General features: G+C 41.5%; 1 protein-coding gene across 1 annotated transcript; it reads right to left on the bottom strand.

Moving 5' to 3' along the window:
• Positions 1-5,230: 5,230 nt before the first annotated feature.
• RBMX2 (RNA binding motif protein X-linked 2) lies at positions 5,231-16,543 on the bottom strand. The gene is made up of 6 exons (XM_039250791.1): positions 16,479-16,543; positions 16,177-16,292; positions 14,802-14,853; positions 8,464-8,593; positions 6,690-6,867; positions 5,231-6,232 (listed from the first exon to the last, which is right to left on the bottom strand). Exons 1-6 carry the CDS (start codon positions 16,541-16,543, stop codon positions 5,730-5,732), a joined length of 1,044 nt encoding a protein of 347 aa, XP_039106722.1. The 3' UTR covers positions 5,231-5,729.
• Between the last annotated feature and the right edge of the window lie 2,090 nt (positions 16,544-18,633).

Consider the following 18,633-nt stretch of genomic DNA (forward strand, 5'->3'; position numbering starts at 1 on the left):
TCAAGGCCCCAAAACAAACCAGTGCCCCTCCCCTGGGAATCAACCAGTTCAATGGTAAGTCACATTGTGGTCACCTTGACCTGCACAAGTGGCTTGGTATTAGGGAGACCCAATGAGCATTGCTTGAAAAACCTTCACCAAGAATGTGCAAGGAGGCTCACAACCCACAGTGGACTGCCTCTCCCAACACACTTGTTTTGCCAAGATGGTCTTAGAATTGCACCATATAGTCCAAGATCTTTCCTACCTACCACCCCTCTTTCCTTCCCTCTCTCCTGCATCTAGGCTGTCCAACAGCTCTCCTGGGCTCCTCTGGCCCCCACTCATTTTCCTTCACAGATGTTTTCCCTAGTAAATCTCTTATATGCCTAATCCCATATTGGCATCTGCTTCTAGAGAACTCAAACTAGCACAAATGGTGCCACTGGTGGTCCAAGAAAACAGGCTGTGATAAGGTGGGGTTCCGGGACTGCATCAGTCATTGGCGGGTAAACAAGTCTGTGGTGATTCAGACTTTGAAATATATGAGAGGAGTAAGGCCTACAGAGACAGTGGAAATGGCTGAATACTGTTAAGTTGTACTGATGCCCTTCAGCAGGTAATGAGAAATGGATGACAGTTAATAAGTAGCTAAGATTAAGTGTGAGAGCCAGAGACTTTCTGTGGAGCTTACAAAGAAGTCTTTTTCTTCTACACTGGAGAAGCAGACCAAGGGAGAACATAATGGAGTGGCAGAACTCAAGGGATATTAAATACTCAATATTTAATATGCAGCAGGTCTGCTCTGCTTAAGTCAGTGCCACATGACTCCATGTGGTTGGAAAATCCTGGGACCCTGAGACATGGAGTGGGAACATCTAGCCAGACACTCCACAGGGTATTGGCTCTGCAGACACCCCCAACCAGACTTTAACTTGCAGAAGGGACCACTCTTTCCCAATGAGAGCTAGCATTTTCCCTGCGCTAGAAGATGCGGTAGAGCCTGCTCCCTCCAGGCAACTCATGTCCCCTTCTGAGGAGCTATGTTCAGCCCCTCTCCTGGTTCCTAAACTGAAAACTAGGAATAAATCCCAGCATAACCTGGCTAGGTTAGTCCTGCGCCTAATAAAGATAACACCAAAGAGTTACAAGAATTAGCTCACAGGTACTGACAGGAGCCAAGGAAGCACTGAATTTGGATTTTGAGGGTGCTATATTGAGAGGGGCAGAAAAGCAAAAATTCATTGATTTGACAGCACATTCTCAGAAGACAGATTTAATCCCCTGACAAGGACCCACTGGAGATACAAAGTCTTGACTAAGGTAGCTCTTAGAGGCCTGGAGAAAGTGATGGCTACCACCAAACAAAGTCTAAATGCCCTAGCTGTCCTGACAAATGGCAAAAGAAGGAATTAAAAGGCAGAGAGAAGTGGACTTGCTACAGGGGATAGATCACAGGAGGTCAAAAAACCCCATGAGAGGGTAATGTTCCACGGGATGGGGGCGGGGAGGTGCAGAGAACACCTCAGTTACCAAAGCCATCAGGAAGGCACTGGTAAAAGGGGCACCAGCATCACTAAGTTCAGAGGCAACTTCCTCTACAGCCCAGGGAGAGACCATCACAGAGCTGAGGCCCTCAAGTAATAGCAACCAGGTAGAGGTGCTACCTTCCAGAAGCCAGAAGGTTGCAAATACTGAAACAAACCACTAGGCCTGAGGGACAGCCAAAGGAGCCTTACCCACAGGGAGTTGTAGAGATGGTAGATGGACTTATGGTGTCCCTAGGAATAATACAGATGGACAGCCAACAAGGGTATCAAGATCTATAAACTGAAAGACAATAGTGGAGGAGCAGGGGTTTGACAGAGGTTTCCCCAATAAAAACTCTGAATTCCTTGCTCAGTTTACAGACTTCAGCTGTTTCCCTGAAGACATAGCTTGGTCCCTAGAAGGAAGGACAAGGACGAATATCCCCCCCGTACTTCCCTTAAAGGGACCCATGGCCACTTGCTTCAGTGTATGAACACTGGGGAAAGAATAGCCAAACATTCGAGGAATACTGGATTCAAGATTAAAGTTGATATTGGTACCTAGAGACCTGAAGCATGATCACGGCCCTGTTAGACTGGGCGTTTCAGGGCTGAATAATAACTGAAGGCCTGGCCTAAAACAGGACTCACAGGGGACTTGCAGACCTACCTAGTGGTCATTTCCCACTCCTCAAATGTGTAATTGGAACCAAGCTGCTGCTTGAGAGTAATCCCCACCTGGGTCCTGGGCCTAATGGATAAGAGCTGTCACAGTGAAGAAAGTCAAGTGGAAACCCCTGAAATTGCTCCTTTCCATGATGGACAAGAATAAATTGGGATGGTTACTTTTCTGTGCCAACTTGGCTCAGGCTGTGGGAGGCTAGTCAGTCAACTAATCGAACATCAATCTAAGCGTTGCAGTGAAAGTATTTTATACGTGTGATTAACATATACAGTTGATTTTAAGTAGAGGAGATTATCCTCAAATATCAGGGTGGGCCTTATCCAATCAGTTGAAGAACTTAAAAGCAAAACTGAGATTTCCCTGAAGAGATTCTGCCTGTGGACTGCAGTGTCAGCTCCTGCCCAAGCATTTCCAACCTGATAAATTTTAGACTTAAATTTCCTGCCCTACAACTTTCAGACTTGCCTAGCCAGCCCCAACAACTGCATAATTCAATTCCTTGACCTCCCTCCAACACACACACCTCTCAGAGCTACCAAGGGTTCAGGTCCAGACCACAATAAAGTGAGTATCAGAACACCACCAAGTTACATGTATCTTTTTGCTTCCCAGTGCATATAAAACTTATATTTACACTATACTGTAGTCTATTAAGTGTGCAATAAATAGCATATTATGCATAAAAAACAATGTACATACCTTAATTTAAAACCACTTTATTGCTAAAAAATGCTAACCATCATCTGAGCTTTCAGTGAGTCATAACCACTGGTCACAGATCACCATAACAAATGTAATAATAATGAAAAAGTTTGAAATCTGGTAATTACCAAAATTTGACAGAGGCACGAAGTAAGCAAATGCTGTGGGGAAAATGACACCAAGACTTCTTTGACACAGGGTTGCCACAGACCCTTAATTTGTAAAAGAGTTATCTGTAAAGCACAATTAAGCAAAGTACAATAAGACAAGGGATGCCTGTATGCTTTCTCATTAGGAATTGGCTTACAGCAGGATACATATATCCTACTGGTTGTTTCCCTGGCAGAACCCTAACCAATACATAAAATAATAATACATCTCAGGGGAGACAGAGTAGATCAGTGCTACTATTAAAAACCTAAAAGATGCAGAGAATGGTAGCCCCCGTATCTTTGCGCCTATAGCAAAATGGGGGTTCCCGGATGACCAGCTGGTGCAGAAAACAGCTTGAGCATGGTGGGTCAGCTCAGTATGTGGGTATAAAATGAAGACGAATGTTTCTGCATTACAGCCACATTTAGGGGTAGAGAAAGAAAAATTTTACAATGGACAGAGCCTCAAGCAGTGCACTTGACTTGGTGTAAAAGAAGTGGCCTAAATAGAGAATATTTATTGCATATATACTGACTCCTAGGCAGTGGCCAATGGCCTGGCCATCTAGTTGGGAGACTGGAAGGGAAAGGGCTGAAGATTAGAGACAAGGTCTGGTGTAAATGCTGTGGACTGACATGTGGGGATAGGCAAAGTGTGAATATTTCTGTATCACACATTAACATCCATCAGAGCATCCAGCATGGAAGAGGCACTGAACTTCCAAGCACACAAAAGGACTCACCCAGGTGCACTGGCCTTTGTCAATGGCTAACACAACATGGGCATAATGGACACATAAGCAAAGTGACCACAAGGGCCAACAGAGGTCCAACAGCAAGGACTCCTGCTTGCCAAAGCTGATCCAACAGGAACTCCTGACAGGCAACTTTGGCTCAAGAACTCACTATTGGTCTTGCTGAAACATTCTCAGAATGCCACAGCAGTGTAAGCCTTTTCCTACTCAATCTTCCTTCTTTCCTCCCCTCTTCTCCAGAGGTTAGACCTCTATCAGGGTCTGACTGCTTTCCCAGACTCATGCCACCTCCTTCTCCATTTTCTTTCATGGGCATGTTCCCCTAAAAAATCTCTTGCGCATCTAATCTTGGACCCAAAATAACATACCAGGTAAACTAAATGTGCTCAGTATTAAAAATGTATTCCTCTGTTTTACAGGGTCAGAAATTCAGTTTTAATAGTTCAGCAGGGATATTAAAGTCCTGATAGGAACTAATTCCTACCAAACTCATAAAGGACTGATTGATAAAAGAGCAAGATTCTCAAGATGAGAAAAAACTGCCAAGGAGACCAGATGGATATGCAATGGAGCTGACAGTGTTCCCATCTCAGCAAGAACAGCTAATTAAAAAGGAAACTAGGCGGGACACCTGGGTGGCTCAGTCGGTTGAGCCTCTGACTTCCGCTCGGGACATGATCTCCCGGTTCGTGGGTTCGAGCCCCGCATCGGGCTCTGTGCTAACAGCTAGCTCGGAGTCTGGAGCCTGTTTCGGATTCTGTGTCTCCCTCTCTCTCTCTGACCCTCCCCTGCTCACGCTGTCTCTCTCTCAGAAATAAATAAAAAACATTAAAAAAAAAAAAAAAGGAAACTAGGCCCACAAGTAGCCTGGTATGTCTGAAATGTGAAAAAAGAGCTGGCTAGCCAAGAGGTAGAAACCTAAATGCCTATCCACTGATGAATGGGTAACAAAACGTGGTATATCCATACAATAGGGATGTTATTCAGCCATCAAAAGAAACAAAGTACTGATCCATGCTACAACATAGATGAACCTCAAAAACATACTAAGTGAAAGACAACAGACACAAAAGGTTACATATTGTACAATTCCACTTATATGAAATGTCCAAAATAGGTATTCCACAGAAATGGAATGCAGACTGGTAGTTGACAGGGATGAGGAGAAGGGAATGGAGAGTAACTGCTTAATGGGAACAGGGTTTCATTTTGGAGTGATGCAAATGTTTTAGGACTAGACAGTGGTGGTGGTTTTACAACACTGTGTACCAAATGCCACTGAATTATCCCCTTAAAATGGTTAATTTCATGTTATGTGAATTTCACCTCGATATAAATAAGTAAATACATACATACATACATAGATAAATAGCAAGGGAAAAAATGTGGAGACACATCAACCAAAAAACAAAACACACACAAAAAAAAGACGTTTATAAAAATTTTTTTTAAAGGAGGATGGGGTGCAGAGGGAGGAGGCTGGTGTTAGGAATCACTATCACATTCACATCAAGCTGTCCAAACCTAGCGAAACCACACTTCTCTTTCTATGGGTATACCTGCCAACTGGAAAGGTCACCTAAACATCTAGCACAAAGACCAGAATTCTGGAATTGCCTAACCCTTTCCTGGCAATTTCATCATAGACTGGGGTCATAAATTCAAGGGCCATGTTTATGAAACCAAATTTAGGATACCTCCTCCAGTAGGTACCAAAGATATTCCCAGGAACAATGGATTTCACTTTAAAATCCAGGATATTTGGCTGTTAAAACTACAACTCTCTAGGACTCTAATACTCAAGGGATTAAAAGAATTCAGCCTCAGAGATTTTACTTATAGTAATAGTAAAAGCATAACTGAATATGACTGCATTTTAAAGGCCTAGTTCATTTGCAATTCTACCAGAGAGTCACAAGCTGCAACTTCAGTGATGCCTGCGGTCACTGGGGTTAGAGGACTCTCGGTCCCAGGAGTGCCGGGCCCTTTTATGCCTGTGGGACTTATCTCGGCTCCTACTTCTACTTCTCTGACTACGCCCCTCAGAACGCCCATTGTGCCGGCCAGAATGTGTGTCTGAGCTTCGACACCTATCTCTATCCCTGTTCTTTTCTTCTCTTTCTTCCCTTCTGGTTGAGGACCTATGTTCATGCTTAGGCTTCTCCTTCTTCGGCTCCCTCTCTCTGTCTTCTGCTCCACTGCGGCAGATGGTCCTGACCTCAGGAGAGCTGGGATGGTGCCTCCGCACCTCTCTGGACTCTGACTTCTGACCCCTCTCTGAGTTCTTGCTGCTGTGCTTTTTAGAGCCAGGGTCATCCTTTTCCTTTACCACCTTGCTTCTGGGTGATGAAGAGGAGGCTGGCTGCTCTGCCTGTACCTCCCGGTCAGTCTTCTCTTTTTCTTTCTTTCTTCTCTTTTTTTCCTTTTTGTCTGGAGGAAAAGAGGGGCGCAACCAATAAGGAAAGGAAGATGCAGGAGAGGGAGGGTATGCAATAGGAAAGCATCATTGGCAGCAGTGTGAAGCAGTCATAATCTATACTTCCAGAAAAGTGTCTCTGAGAAGCCAAGTTGGATGTCTGTCACCCTTGATACGTCAAGTTGCTGTATAAGGTAGTTCTCATCCTTAACTACCTTTCTAAAGACCCTAACTCCAAATACAGTCACATTCTGAGGTACTTGGGGATTAGAACTTTAACATATGAATTTTAGGAGACAGAACTCAACCCATAATATTAGTCTTCCACTGATACCTCTCCTTTCCCAATTAAAGTAAGGTTCCCCAAACACCTTTCTTCTTCACACTTAAGAACTGATTATCAACTCTCAGTGAACACTAGGAAGAATAAACACACTACCCAGAATCTTCTCTCGGGTCTTAACGCTTTACCTTTTTTGTGTTTTTTTGTGGGTTTGTCATCTTCAGAACCCTCAGATGAACTCACTGAGGGGGTGTAAGCCCCACAGCCCTTCTCCTGGAGTTCTTTGGTCATATCATCCATTTCTTCTGAGTCCTTAGGAGCCCGATAGTTAGACACATGATCCACTCGGATAGTTCTTCCTTTGATCTAAGACAGACAGGCAATGCTTCAGCAAAGATGGCCTTCCTATCAAACTATTTGAACCCAGCTGCAGAAAGCCATGGTTTGAACCACACCCTTCACCTTCCTGCTAACTCTGTTTCTGGGGAAATCTCTAAAGCAGACCTGCCCAACTGGTGTGTTACAGTACATATACCCAGATAAAAACTTGCTCACCACTTGGGGAAGCCAGGTGGGGCCAGGTGCAGCTGGAGTCCCTGAGGCAGTCATACTAGGCAGCCTCAGCAGTTTACCCCAGTGTGCCACACAATAACCTTCATGTTCTACATTTGCATTAAGTGAAAAAAGCCTGAGTGGTACTGTCCAAAGCACAAGCAGCAGGGGAAACTGAGAATTCACATGCATGATCAATTACCCTCAATCTGTAACATGAATTTACAGTAAAATATACCGTGGCCTAGAAAGAATTCCTGAAATCAAGCACAATGCTACAGCTGTTTTCTTGATACAGCAATTAGGATGAGGCCAAGGCAGACGAAGAGATGAAAAGGGGGAAGGAATCTTTTTTCTTAAGCCCTCATATCTTGCTCAAACCCCACCATACTGGAACAACTGGCTCGCAGTGATATTTTTGCTATCAGTCACAATTCTCTGGGTGAACAAAAAAAATTAACCCCTCACTTAAAAATATTCGGGCAGATACAGACTATAGGCAAAACCATCCAAAATTTGAAAAGTCTGGCTTTTATTGTTCCCACATAAGAGCAGATTTTTATTCTTACCTTTAAGTCTGAGTAGCTTCTGTCATCTATCCTATCCCCCTTCTCACAACATTTTTGAAAACCTCCCTTTTATGGTGACTCCATTTGACTTCTGACTCTTAAAAATCAAGCCTAGAACCTTGTTCCTTCCTGTGCTATAGTCTCCAATTGCTCCATACTGGTGCAATCAGTGACAAATTCTCCAAGTCAAAAGTCATCCGCAACTATGACAATATTCATCCAATGGCTAAATAAGCATAGGAACTGGGTGGAGCATAGATAAACCTGACTTGTCCCATCACTTTCTCTCAGCCCAAGGGTGAACTGAGAGGGAACAGAGGAGAAAAAACTAAAGAATGGTTATTTTTGTAGAATTTGTCATTTTAACTAGAGAATTTCCAGGGCCTGGTAATGCTAAGTGACTGGAGACATATGACAGACATACAAAGCTATGTCTCAGAGCATGAAGCCATGACAGAGCTCCAAATCCCCTGACAGAGGATAGCATGGAAAACCAATATTTGCTAGTCTCTCTCTTGCCCAATAGATCAGAGATGAGAGTGGGGTGTGAGGATGGAAAGATGAGAAACAAGAGGCTTGGTTTGGGGGAGTGGTGCATGGTACCTATGCTTCTGGGAAGATGAACATGAGGAAAAGAAACAAGTGTTAGTAGGGTCATAAGCCAATGAAATTATTCCCTGGGATCATTTCCTGGTCAGTAGGTCCCTACACCTCTGCAACAGTCTCACACACCCAGCTGACCAGTACTTCCCTTGAACCCATGGCAATCAGGTGGGAAATTAAACCAAACCCCTAGATACAGGAAAAGTCCAGCCAAATCCTGCTTAGTGAACACACTCACCTTGATCCCATTAAAATTGTCAACAGCGAGAATTGTGCTCCTCTGGTCTTCATAGCAGAGGAAACAGAATCCTTTGGATTTCCCAGTCTTCTTGTCCCGCACCAGATTAATGTTAACAATCTCCCCATATCTATTTATTTTATAAAAGAGTAAGACACTATTGATTTAAAATGCAAAATCTTTCAGACTGAATGACAAAACAAAATTCAAATAATAAAGTCTGTACAGGAAACATATCTAGAACAAGATGACACAGAAAGGTTAAAAATAAAAATTAGACAAGGATATAGCACGAATACTCAATTAAAAAATGGGTGGTAATATTAAGACTGAAGATGAATTCAAGGCCAAAAAATATTTAAATGGGACTAAGAGAGCTCTTTTACACTGAGAAAGATCCTAATATATTAAAGATAGATCATAAAACTTTATGCATAAATTTACAAATCAAAAATTTTAATTAAGAAAACTATTAGAAATACAAAGAGAAACTAGTAACAAAAGAGATTTTAACACACCACTTTAGGTTTATAACATAATGTTGACAAAAATAAGGTCAGAGGAATTAATCTCAATATAAAATTACATAACAAATACAAATAAATATAACTATAACAATTATATTGTTAAATATTAATGTCAAAGTAGTGGATATATAGACACATTTAAATCTTACAAAAAGAGGACAATTTCTTCTAAAAAGTCTAAAATTGACTATAACCTCCAAAAACCGAACAGATTATGTTCTCCAATCACAGCATTATACAGCTGGAAATAATATTTTAAATTAAAAAAATACCCTACGGGAGCCTGAGTGGCTCAGTCAGTTAAGCACCTGACTTCAGCTCGGGTCATGATCTAGCAGTGCATGAGTTCAAGCCCCGCCATCAGGCTCTGTGCAGGTAGCTTAGAGCATGAGTCTGCTTCAGATTCTGTCTGTCTGTCTGTCTCTGTCTGTCTCTCTCTCTCTGCCCCTCCCCCACTCAGGCTCTGTCTCCCTCTCTCAAAAATAAACATTAAAAACAATGGCGGGGGGGAAGCACCTGGGTGGCTCAGTTACTTAAGTGTCCAGCTTCAGCTCAGGTCATTATCTCGCAGTCCATGAGTTTGAGCCCCGCATCAGGCTCTGTGCTGACAGCTCAGAGCCTGGAGCCTGCTTTAGATTCTATGTCTCCCCCTCTCTCTCTGCCCCTCTTTCATGCATGCTCTGTCTTTCTCTGTCTCTCAAAATGAATAAGTATTATTCCCTACTAACTAAAACTTGAAACCTACTCTCCTAGCTAACAACTGTACGAAAGAGAAAGTGAAATATAATGAAGAAAAAGAAATCAATGGCAGACTACTTTAAAAAAAAAACGAGAAGAATATATACTAAAACTTACAGTTTATAGTTTTTGGGGCAAAAACTATAGTCGGAAAAATCTGTAACCTTAAAAAAGAGTTTTACTTTAAAACTTTTTTAAAAAACGAGAATATATACCAAAACATACAGGATGGGGCAAAAACCATACTCAGAAAAATCTGTAACCTTAAAGAGTTTTACTGTTAAAAAGACAGAATGAATATAAAAGAAAACAAACCTAAAGAAAGCAGATGGGAATTAATACAGATAAAAACAAAATCTAATTAAATAGAAAATAGAAAATTATACCTATTCCTGTACAAAGTTAAATTCCAGATAAATTAAAGATTCCTAAATTAAAAACTAAAGTCATAAATATATAGTAAGAATTGGGCACCTGGGTGGCTCAGTCGGTTAAGGGTCTGACTTCGACTCAGGTCATGATCTCACGATTCATGAGTTTGAGCCCCGCATCAGGCTCTCTGCTGTCAACACAGAGCCCTCTTCTGATCCCCTGCCCCCCTGCCCCTCTCCAGCTCATGTTCTCTCTCTCTCTCAAAAAAATAAATAAACTTATTTTAAAGATAGCAATTGATTGATACTTAGTAACACAATCACATACATACATCCCAGCCAGGTATCTAGCATCTTTACCTAACAGAATATACAGGCTACTTCAATGTTCACTTTATGCCACTTTGCTTTTACAAAAGACCTATATTAGTACCTGTTTTCACTAACTGAAAGAAATCTGAGGAAGATTTTTGCCTTTGTGAAATGGTAATTGATTCTCCACTTTACACCATTTCAGCTTAGGAAGCTTTCACAGAACACTCTACCTCCAGCTAGCAGAGGAAACCTGTACCTGGGCCAATTCAACTGAGGTCAGGAACTATTAAACACTATTTAATACTGTAGGTATTGGCCAATGCAATTACACAGGAGAAAACGTGTAAAAAATGAAAAAGAAGTAGTAACGCTACCTCTGTTTGAAGATTATATAGGATAGTATGTATAGAAAACCCAAGGATATCAATGATAAAAACAGTGCAACAATTCAGTAAGGTAATAGGATACAAAGCTAAAAAAATAAATCACTCTCTTACATACAAACAATAATCAGAAGATATAATCAAAGAGAAATCCCATTTGTAACAGCAACAAAAAAGATAAAATACTTATTTTATATTTTATAAAATAAATAAAATAAATTTTATTTTATAAAATATTTATAAAATAAATAAATTTTATTTTATAAAATAAATAAAGTTAAGGTTATTAACTTAACAAGCAATGCACAAAGTCTATATAAAGAAAACTTTTTAAAACTGAAAGATACACATAGATTTGAACAAATATGAAGACATCCCTGTTTTTTTTTTTAATGTTTTATTTATTTCTGAGAGAGAAAGAGAGACAGCGTGAGCAGGGGAGGGTCAGAGAGAGAGGGAGATACAGAATCTGAAGCAGGCTCCAGGCTCTGAGCTAGCTGTCAGCACAGAGCCTGATGCGGGGCTCGAACCCACGAACCATGAGATCATGACCTGAGCCGAAGTCAGACGCTTAACTGACTGAGCCACCCAGGCACCCCCAAAACATCCCTTTTTGGATAGAAAGACTCAACATCATAAAGACAGCAACATCTTCCCCAAGTTAATACTTAAATAAAATTAGTACAAGCTGTGTTTTATTTAGCTGGTGGAGTTGATTCTAAAGTTCTCATGGAAAAATGAACATGTAAGAATAGATGGAAAAACTTCAAAAAATAACAAGGAGTGGGAGTAACTCTCCCAGATATTAAACACACTGAAAAATTCTATGATTAATTAGTGTGGTACTGGCACATGAACAGTCAGACAGACCAACAGAAGAGAACAGAGAGCCAATAAAGAGGGGTGCCTGGGTCCCTCAGTCAGTTAAGCATATGACTCTTGATTTGGGTTAGGGTTAGGGTCTCAGGTGGGTCAGGAGATCAAGCCCTGCTCAGTGGGAAGCCTGCCTGGGATTCTCTCTCTCCCTCTCTGACCCTCCCCTGCTTATGCACGCGTTCTCTCATTCTCTCTCTCTCACACACACACAAAATAAGTAAACTTTGTAAAAAAATATTTTAAAAAAGAAAGCCAATAAAGAGACTCAAGTATATATGGAAAAATTAGTAATACAGTAAGGGTGACATCTTAATTTGCTGGGAAAAATATGGACTTTTTTATAAATGCGGGGATAACTGAATAGCCAATGAAAAAAACATGAAATTGGATCTATACCTCACACACTCAGAAATACCCTAAATGGATCAGACTTCAATGCATAAAACTGAAACTATATAAGTACTAGAAGAGAATACAGATAAGTGGGTGGGGAAAAATATTATCTAATTATGACTCAAACTCCAGAATAAAAAATAAAAGACGGATAAATTTGATCATATAAAACACTAGAGCATGAGACTATAAAGGGACAGCACAAAGGAGTTTTTGGGTGATGGAATTGCTCTTTATCCTAATTGTGGGGGTGACTACACATCTATATACACAGTAAAGCTCACAGGACTGCACACCCCCTAAAAAGTCAATTTTACCACATGATAATTTAAATACATGAATTTTTTTTTAAATTCTGCATGTCAAAAAAAATCACAACAAAGTAAAAAGACAAATGACAAATTAAGGGAAAATATTTACAATTTATACCACAGACAGAGGACCAGAAAGCAACTGTTTTTCCTAATTCTATAAAGAACCTTAGCAGACAACTGGTGAAGCTAAATAAAGCCTATGGATTAGATAATAATATTGTATCAGTGTTAACTTCCTGAATTGATCACCATACTGAGGTTAAACAAGAGAATGCCCTTGTTTTGGGGGAAATACACATTGAAGAATTTAGGGATAAATGGGCATTATGTCTGTAACTGATGCTCAAATGATTCAGAAAAAAATAATAGGTAAACACAGGGAGAAATAATGACAAAGCAAATGTGGTAAAATGTTAATATTTAAGCAAAAGGGAAATAGGTATTCCTTATACTACTTTATAACTTTCCTATTTTAAGCCTGAGATTATTTCACCATAAAAAGTAAAAGAAAAAATACAGGAACTTGTTTAAACGGACTCCTATAGACTACACTGGTACAATTCGAGCATCAAGATATAATAATGATGGCAATGTAGTATAACACATCAAATTAAGTAAAATAAACCCACAGTAACTCAATACGTGACAAAATGTTATAACAAAGAGTTAATATCCATTAAGAGCTTTTGTAAAATCACTAAGAAAATGAGGAACATACCAACACAAAAAAAACAAGCAGGGGATATGAATACTTAAAAAATAACAGTGGAGTGTAAATCTATGAAAAGAAGTTCAACCTCAATGATGATTAAACAAAGGCAAAATAAAACAATAATGAGAAGCTACACAACAAATATTTTTTAAATTACCACAGCTGATTAGGATTCAGAAAAATGGGCATTCTAGTGAGAGTAGAAATTGATACAACCTTTTCAGAGAGAAATCTGACTATATTTATAAAACACCTTAAAAATGCTAACATATTGATGCAGTAATTTCACTACAGAAGCTATCAGGAATCCATACAAAGATGTATATACTACCATGTATACTGCAATACAATTTATAATAGCAAAATATTAGAAATAATGTCCAACATTAAAAAAAGATAAAATACACCAAAATTTTAAATTTTTCCTCAAAGTACATTCGATTTTCTTCTTTATGCTTTTCCTTTTTGCCAAATGTTCTATAATGATTATACATTATCTTGATAATCAGAAAACAAAACATTTTTTGAAAACCACTGTTATCAATGGCAATGGCAATCTTAATGGACAGCAACATGTGTAGACAGAATAGAAAATTGGAATAAACAAACACACTAGCTGATCATCACTCAATGCAAATAAGACAAGAACAGCCCTAAGTGGAAGGCTGGACCAGGCAGAGGTATCATAAGGGGTGGAAATATAGGCTGCACCTGCTGTGAACTTCCAGCTGCCCAGAAGTTGGAGGAAGCAGGCTCTGTCTCTCTCAGGGCACTCTGCCAGTGCGGGCTGCCCTCAACCATGGCCTTCTTCTCATGTGTACGGCCCAATTTCCTTCCCATGGCCCTCTGTCCCAACTATAGGATGGTCCAACCATCTACTGCCATGGCAATGTCTCTGCAATGATGTGCTAGCTGTGTTTGCTTCCCCAAACCCTTTTGCCACTGTTCTCTGCCTGTACATGCAACTTCTCTGAACAGTCCTCTGCCCTCAGGGCATCTCTAGCCCTGTAGGCTGTCTAACCACTCTGTGTCATTCTGGATTGTGCCCAGTCCCTCTCCTACCAGCTGTCACTACCAGTGTGAGCTGCCAAAACGCTCTCTCACCCCAGTACTGCTGCTTTCATCTCATAGCAGAATGAAGAGTATATGGTCCACCTCTTCATTCTTGTTCCTCACCAGCCTATAATTCTCAGCTTCTGGATAAAGAGACTGGCTCTGCTCACTAACCTTATGCCCATCTAGAAACAAAACAAAAGAAAACACTGCTGCTTAAACCTTTTGCTTTTTTCCCCATTTCTCTATGCTTTGCCCTAATCCTACAACACCACACAGGTGTGCACAAGAAGAGCCCTGTGATCACGGGTTACCCTTATTTTGTAGGAGTCCAAGGAGCTCAACACAGTGGCTTCTTGTGAGTTCCAGTCTGTTCAGGTGTAGACCGAGGCTGAACAAGCCTCAATGAAAGAGCAATAAAAATAGACCAGAATCCCCAAGACAGCCTCCTAAATTATACAACTTTTTGGATTTTCCATATTGGGAGAGTTCTGTAACCATGTGCTAGGGCTGATCTAGGCCAAAGCAGAAGCTCCAGACGTCCCCATGCAGGGAGGCCAATCAGCCTAGAATTAAATGGATTTTATGATGCCACAAAATGCATTATAGTAGCACACTCTGATGACCCAGAAGGCAGGAAATAAAAAAGGACTTACTGTGAGAACACACAAATGATGTCCCCTTCGGTCAGTTCGTAAGGAAGCCCTCCTAGAAGAAAAAACCATTTCAGTTGCACAAACATTTACCAAGTGTATATTATATACCATGGACTGGGCCCAGCACTGGGGGTGCAAAGAAGAGTAAGCCACAGGGCTGCCCTCAAAGAATTCAGTCTGGGGCACCTGCATGGCTCAGTCGGTTAGGCATCCAACTGCGGCTCAGGTCATGATCTCACAGTTGGTGAGTTTGAGCCCTGCATCAGCCTCTCTGCTGTCAGCACAGAGCATACTTCAGATCCTCTGTCTCCCTCTCCCTCGAAAATAAATAAGCCTTAAAAAAAAAAAAAAAAGAACTCACAGTATGATAATACAACAGAAGTGTATATAGGGTGCAGCAGTAGGGCAGGAAAAGGAGTGACTAACTTTGAGTGAAAAGTTCCATGTCAGCACTAATCAAATAAATACTCCTCACACCCAAAAGCTTATGGACAAAGCAGATAGTTTCCAACATAAAACTCTGCTTCCACAAACATACCTTGAACTGACCTGTTCTTTTACCCACAAATTAACAACTAAGACCCAAAATCAGTTTAACTTAGAAAATTTTAACCCCACCTCACATAGACTAAGGATTATTAAGACAACTGTTGAGCATTCCATAGGAAAGAAATTCCTCTGCAAATCGTTCCTTCATCTTTAAAATGGGAATATTAGTACTTGCCTCACAGAACTGTTGTAAGAATTAAATAAAACAATGGATATAAAGTGCTTAGCACAGTATCTGATGAAATAACCCCTTTGAACAAACTGTCAAATTACTGGATTTGACACAAAGTGAATACAGAGATGATAATCTGGCCATGAACAAAAAGCAGGAGCTAATTAGATGAGGAAAACTAATGCTGAGGGAAGGGGAAAGATGGGCTAGCAGTAATACAGGATAGTGGCTAAGACCATGAGTTCTAGAATCCCATAGTTCTGGTTGTTCCACGTACTAGCTGTGTGACCTTAATTAAGTCCGTTAAGTTCTCTGCACCTCAGTTTACTCATCTGTCTAAAGGGAGGGGGAACACTGTAATGGGAGGGGGAACATGGTAATGGTAACAACCATCTCTGACAAACCAACCAAGTGGCAAGACTCTTACCATAGTGAATGGCAAAGGGTAACTATCGTGGGCACTGATTCAGCAGAGAGAGCAACTAGAAATGCTAGTTGGGAGATGGAGATACGAAAAAAGGATTTAAGGAGCAGATAGCAGAAGGAAAAAGGTGTAATGAATGCTGGGAGGAATGAAGGACGGGAATGCTGAAATATTAGAAAGCAGGCCAGGACAGAATGACGAGCAGTGCGGGAGAAAGATGTGGACCTCACCCAGGAAGATCCAGGCGCTGTCCTTGTACTCGGAGTGCCAGGACACCTTATCCGCCACCCCAAGCTGGACCTCACGCTCATTCAGCTCGTTGATCAGCTTCACTTTAGTTAAAGGGCTGCAGAGACAGGCGGACGTTAAGTGCGGCCTGGCCAGAGGCAGGGAAGAGCAAAACTAGGGAGCTAGTTTTTCAGTCTCCGCGCCTCTCCAGCCCCTCGGCCCGGCAGACGCTCTACCACCCCAGCCCTGGTGGGCCACCTCCCGCGGTTGGCCCCTACTTCCCAAAGGTAAGCGGAGGCCTTACTTCATCTCCGCGGATCCGCGCTCAGCACCTAGTCTTGGACTTCCGGGCGAGCCTGCGTCGCGCATGCGCAGCCCTGACGCAGCATGCCCATTGGATTCCGCGTTGCTCGCATCGCGCCGGAAGAGCTGGACAGCGCCAGGGCGTGGCGCTTGCGCACTAGCGCGGAAAAGGAAAACCTTGTTCCGTAGGTTTCGCGGTAACGGAGAATTTTTGTCTAGTCCCTCGCTTCCTCCCCCTGTGAAACGGGGCGTGAATGTGAGTCATATTTATTGCAGGATTCTCAGCTCCTGAGCGATGCCTCACACTGATTAGGCTAGCTGTAAATGCTGAATAAAGACTGAAAAAAGTGCCTGTTAGCGACTTTAGTAGCAGCCTTTGCTCATTGCAAATCCCCACTCAGGCATCCACTCCCAACCAATAGCCCACACACACGTACACCCATAAAAGCATCCCTTCCCAGGAATTACAGCAGAAAAGTGAAGAAGAGTCTGTTCATATCTTCTGCCCATTTCTTCACTGGGTTGTTTGTTTTTCGGGTGTGGAGTTTGGTGAGTTCCTTATAGATTCTGGATATCAACCCTTTATCTGATATGTCGTTTGCAACTATCTTTTCCCATTCCGTTGGTTGCCTATTAGTTTTGTGGGTTGTTTCCTTTGCCTGGGGACCTCATCAAGATTAAAAGCTTCTGCAGAGCCAAGGAAACAACCCACAAAATTAATAGGCAACCAACGGAATGGGAAAAGATAGTTGCAAATGACATATCAGATAAAGGGTTAATATCCAGAATCTATAAGGAACTCACCAAACTACACGCCCGAAAAACAAACAACCCAGTGAAGAAATGGGCAGAAGACATGAACAGACACTTCTCCAAAGAGGACATCCAGATGGCCAACAGACACATGAAACGATGCTCAGCATCCCTCCTCATCAGGGAAATACAAATCAAAACCACACTGAGATACCACCTCACGCCAGTCAGAGTGGCTAAAATGAGCAAATCAGAGAACTCTAGATGCTGGCGAGGATGTGGAGAAACGGGCACCCTCCTACACTGTTGGTGGGAATGTAAACTGGTACAGCCCCTCTGGAAAACAGTGTGGAGGTTCCTCAGGAAACTAACAATAGAACTCCCTTATGACCCAGCAATAGCACTGCTAGGAATTTACCCAAGGGATACAGAAATGCTGAGGCATAGGAGCACATGTACCCCAATGTTCATAGCAGCACTCTCCACAATAGCTAAAACATGGAAAGAGCCTAAGTGTCCATCAACAGATGAATGGATCAAGAAGATGTGGTTTATCTATACCATGGAATACTACATGGCAATGAGAAACAATGAAATCTGGCCATGTGTAGCAACATGGATGGACCTTGAGGGTGTTATGCTGAGTGAAATAAGTCAGGCAGAGAAGGACAAATATCATATGTTTGCACGTATCGGACGATTAGGAGGAACTTAACAGAGGACCAAGGGGGAGAAGAAGGGGGGAAATGGTGGGGGAAAGGGAGAGAGGCAAACCATGAGAGACTCTTGAATGCTGACAAAAACTGAGAACTGATGTATGTAGGGGGGAGGGGGGATGGGCATGGAGGAGGGCACTTGTGGGGATGAGCACTGCACTGGGTGTTATGTGGAAACTAATTTGACAATAAACTATTTGTAAAAAAAAAATGAAGAAGATAAGTGAGAGGGTAGATTCTTTTTTTCTTTCTCAAGTCCAAATGCATAGTCAACTGACCAGTGTGCCTCTATAAGCTGAATTGAACACCCAGATTTGTGTGAGAGCGGCTATCTTCACCCTTTTCCATAGTCTCCTACTTGAGCAGAAGACAGAAATAGTTAAAAAGCTAATAAGTGAGCAGATGCTAGGTTGCGTGCTAAGCAATTTATATGTATTGACCCTCCATTCTCACAACTACTCCATAAAGTCTATAGATAAAATTACCCTCCTCATTTTATAGAGGAAGAAACTGAGCTTCAAAGGAGTTAGTTAATTCAAAGGATTTACTCTGCCTCTACTTATCAGGTCTGGTTGATCTAATCCATTCTTATTGAGCATCTATGTTTGTCCTATACAGCAAATCTGTAGACAGGAATGTTAAGTTTATGTTCTCTGCCCTTGAGAGCTAATAATATCATTGAGAAGA

Source organism: Hyaena hyaena, unplaced genomic scaffold (assembly GCF_003009895.1).
Source record: "Hyaena hyaena isolate Hyena2069 unplaced genomic scaffold, ASM300989v1 scaffold_383, whole genome shotgun sequence".
Lineage (NCBI taxonomy): Eukaryota > Metazoa > Chordata > Mammalia > Carnivora > Hyaenidae > Hyaena > Hyaena hyaena.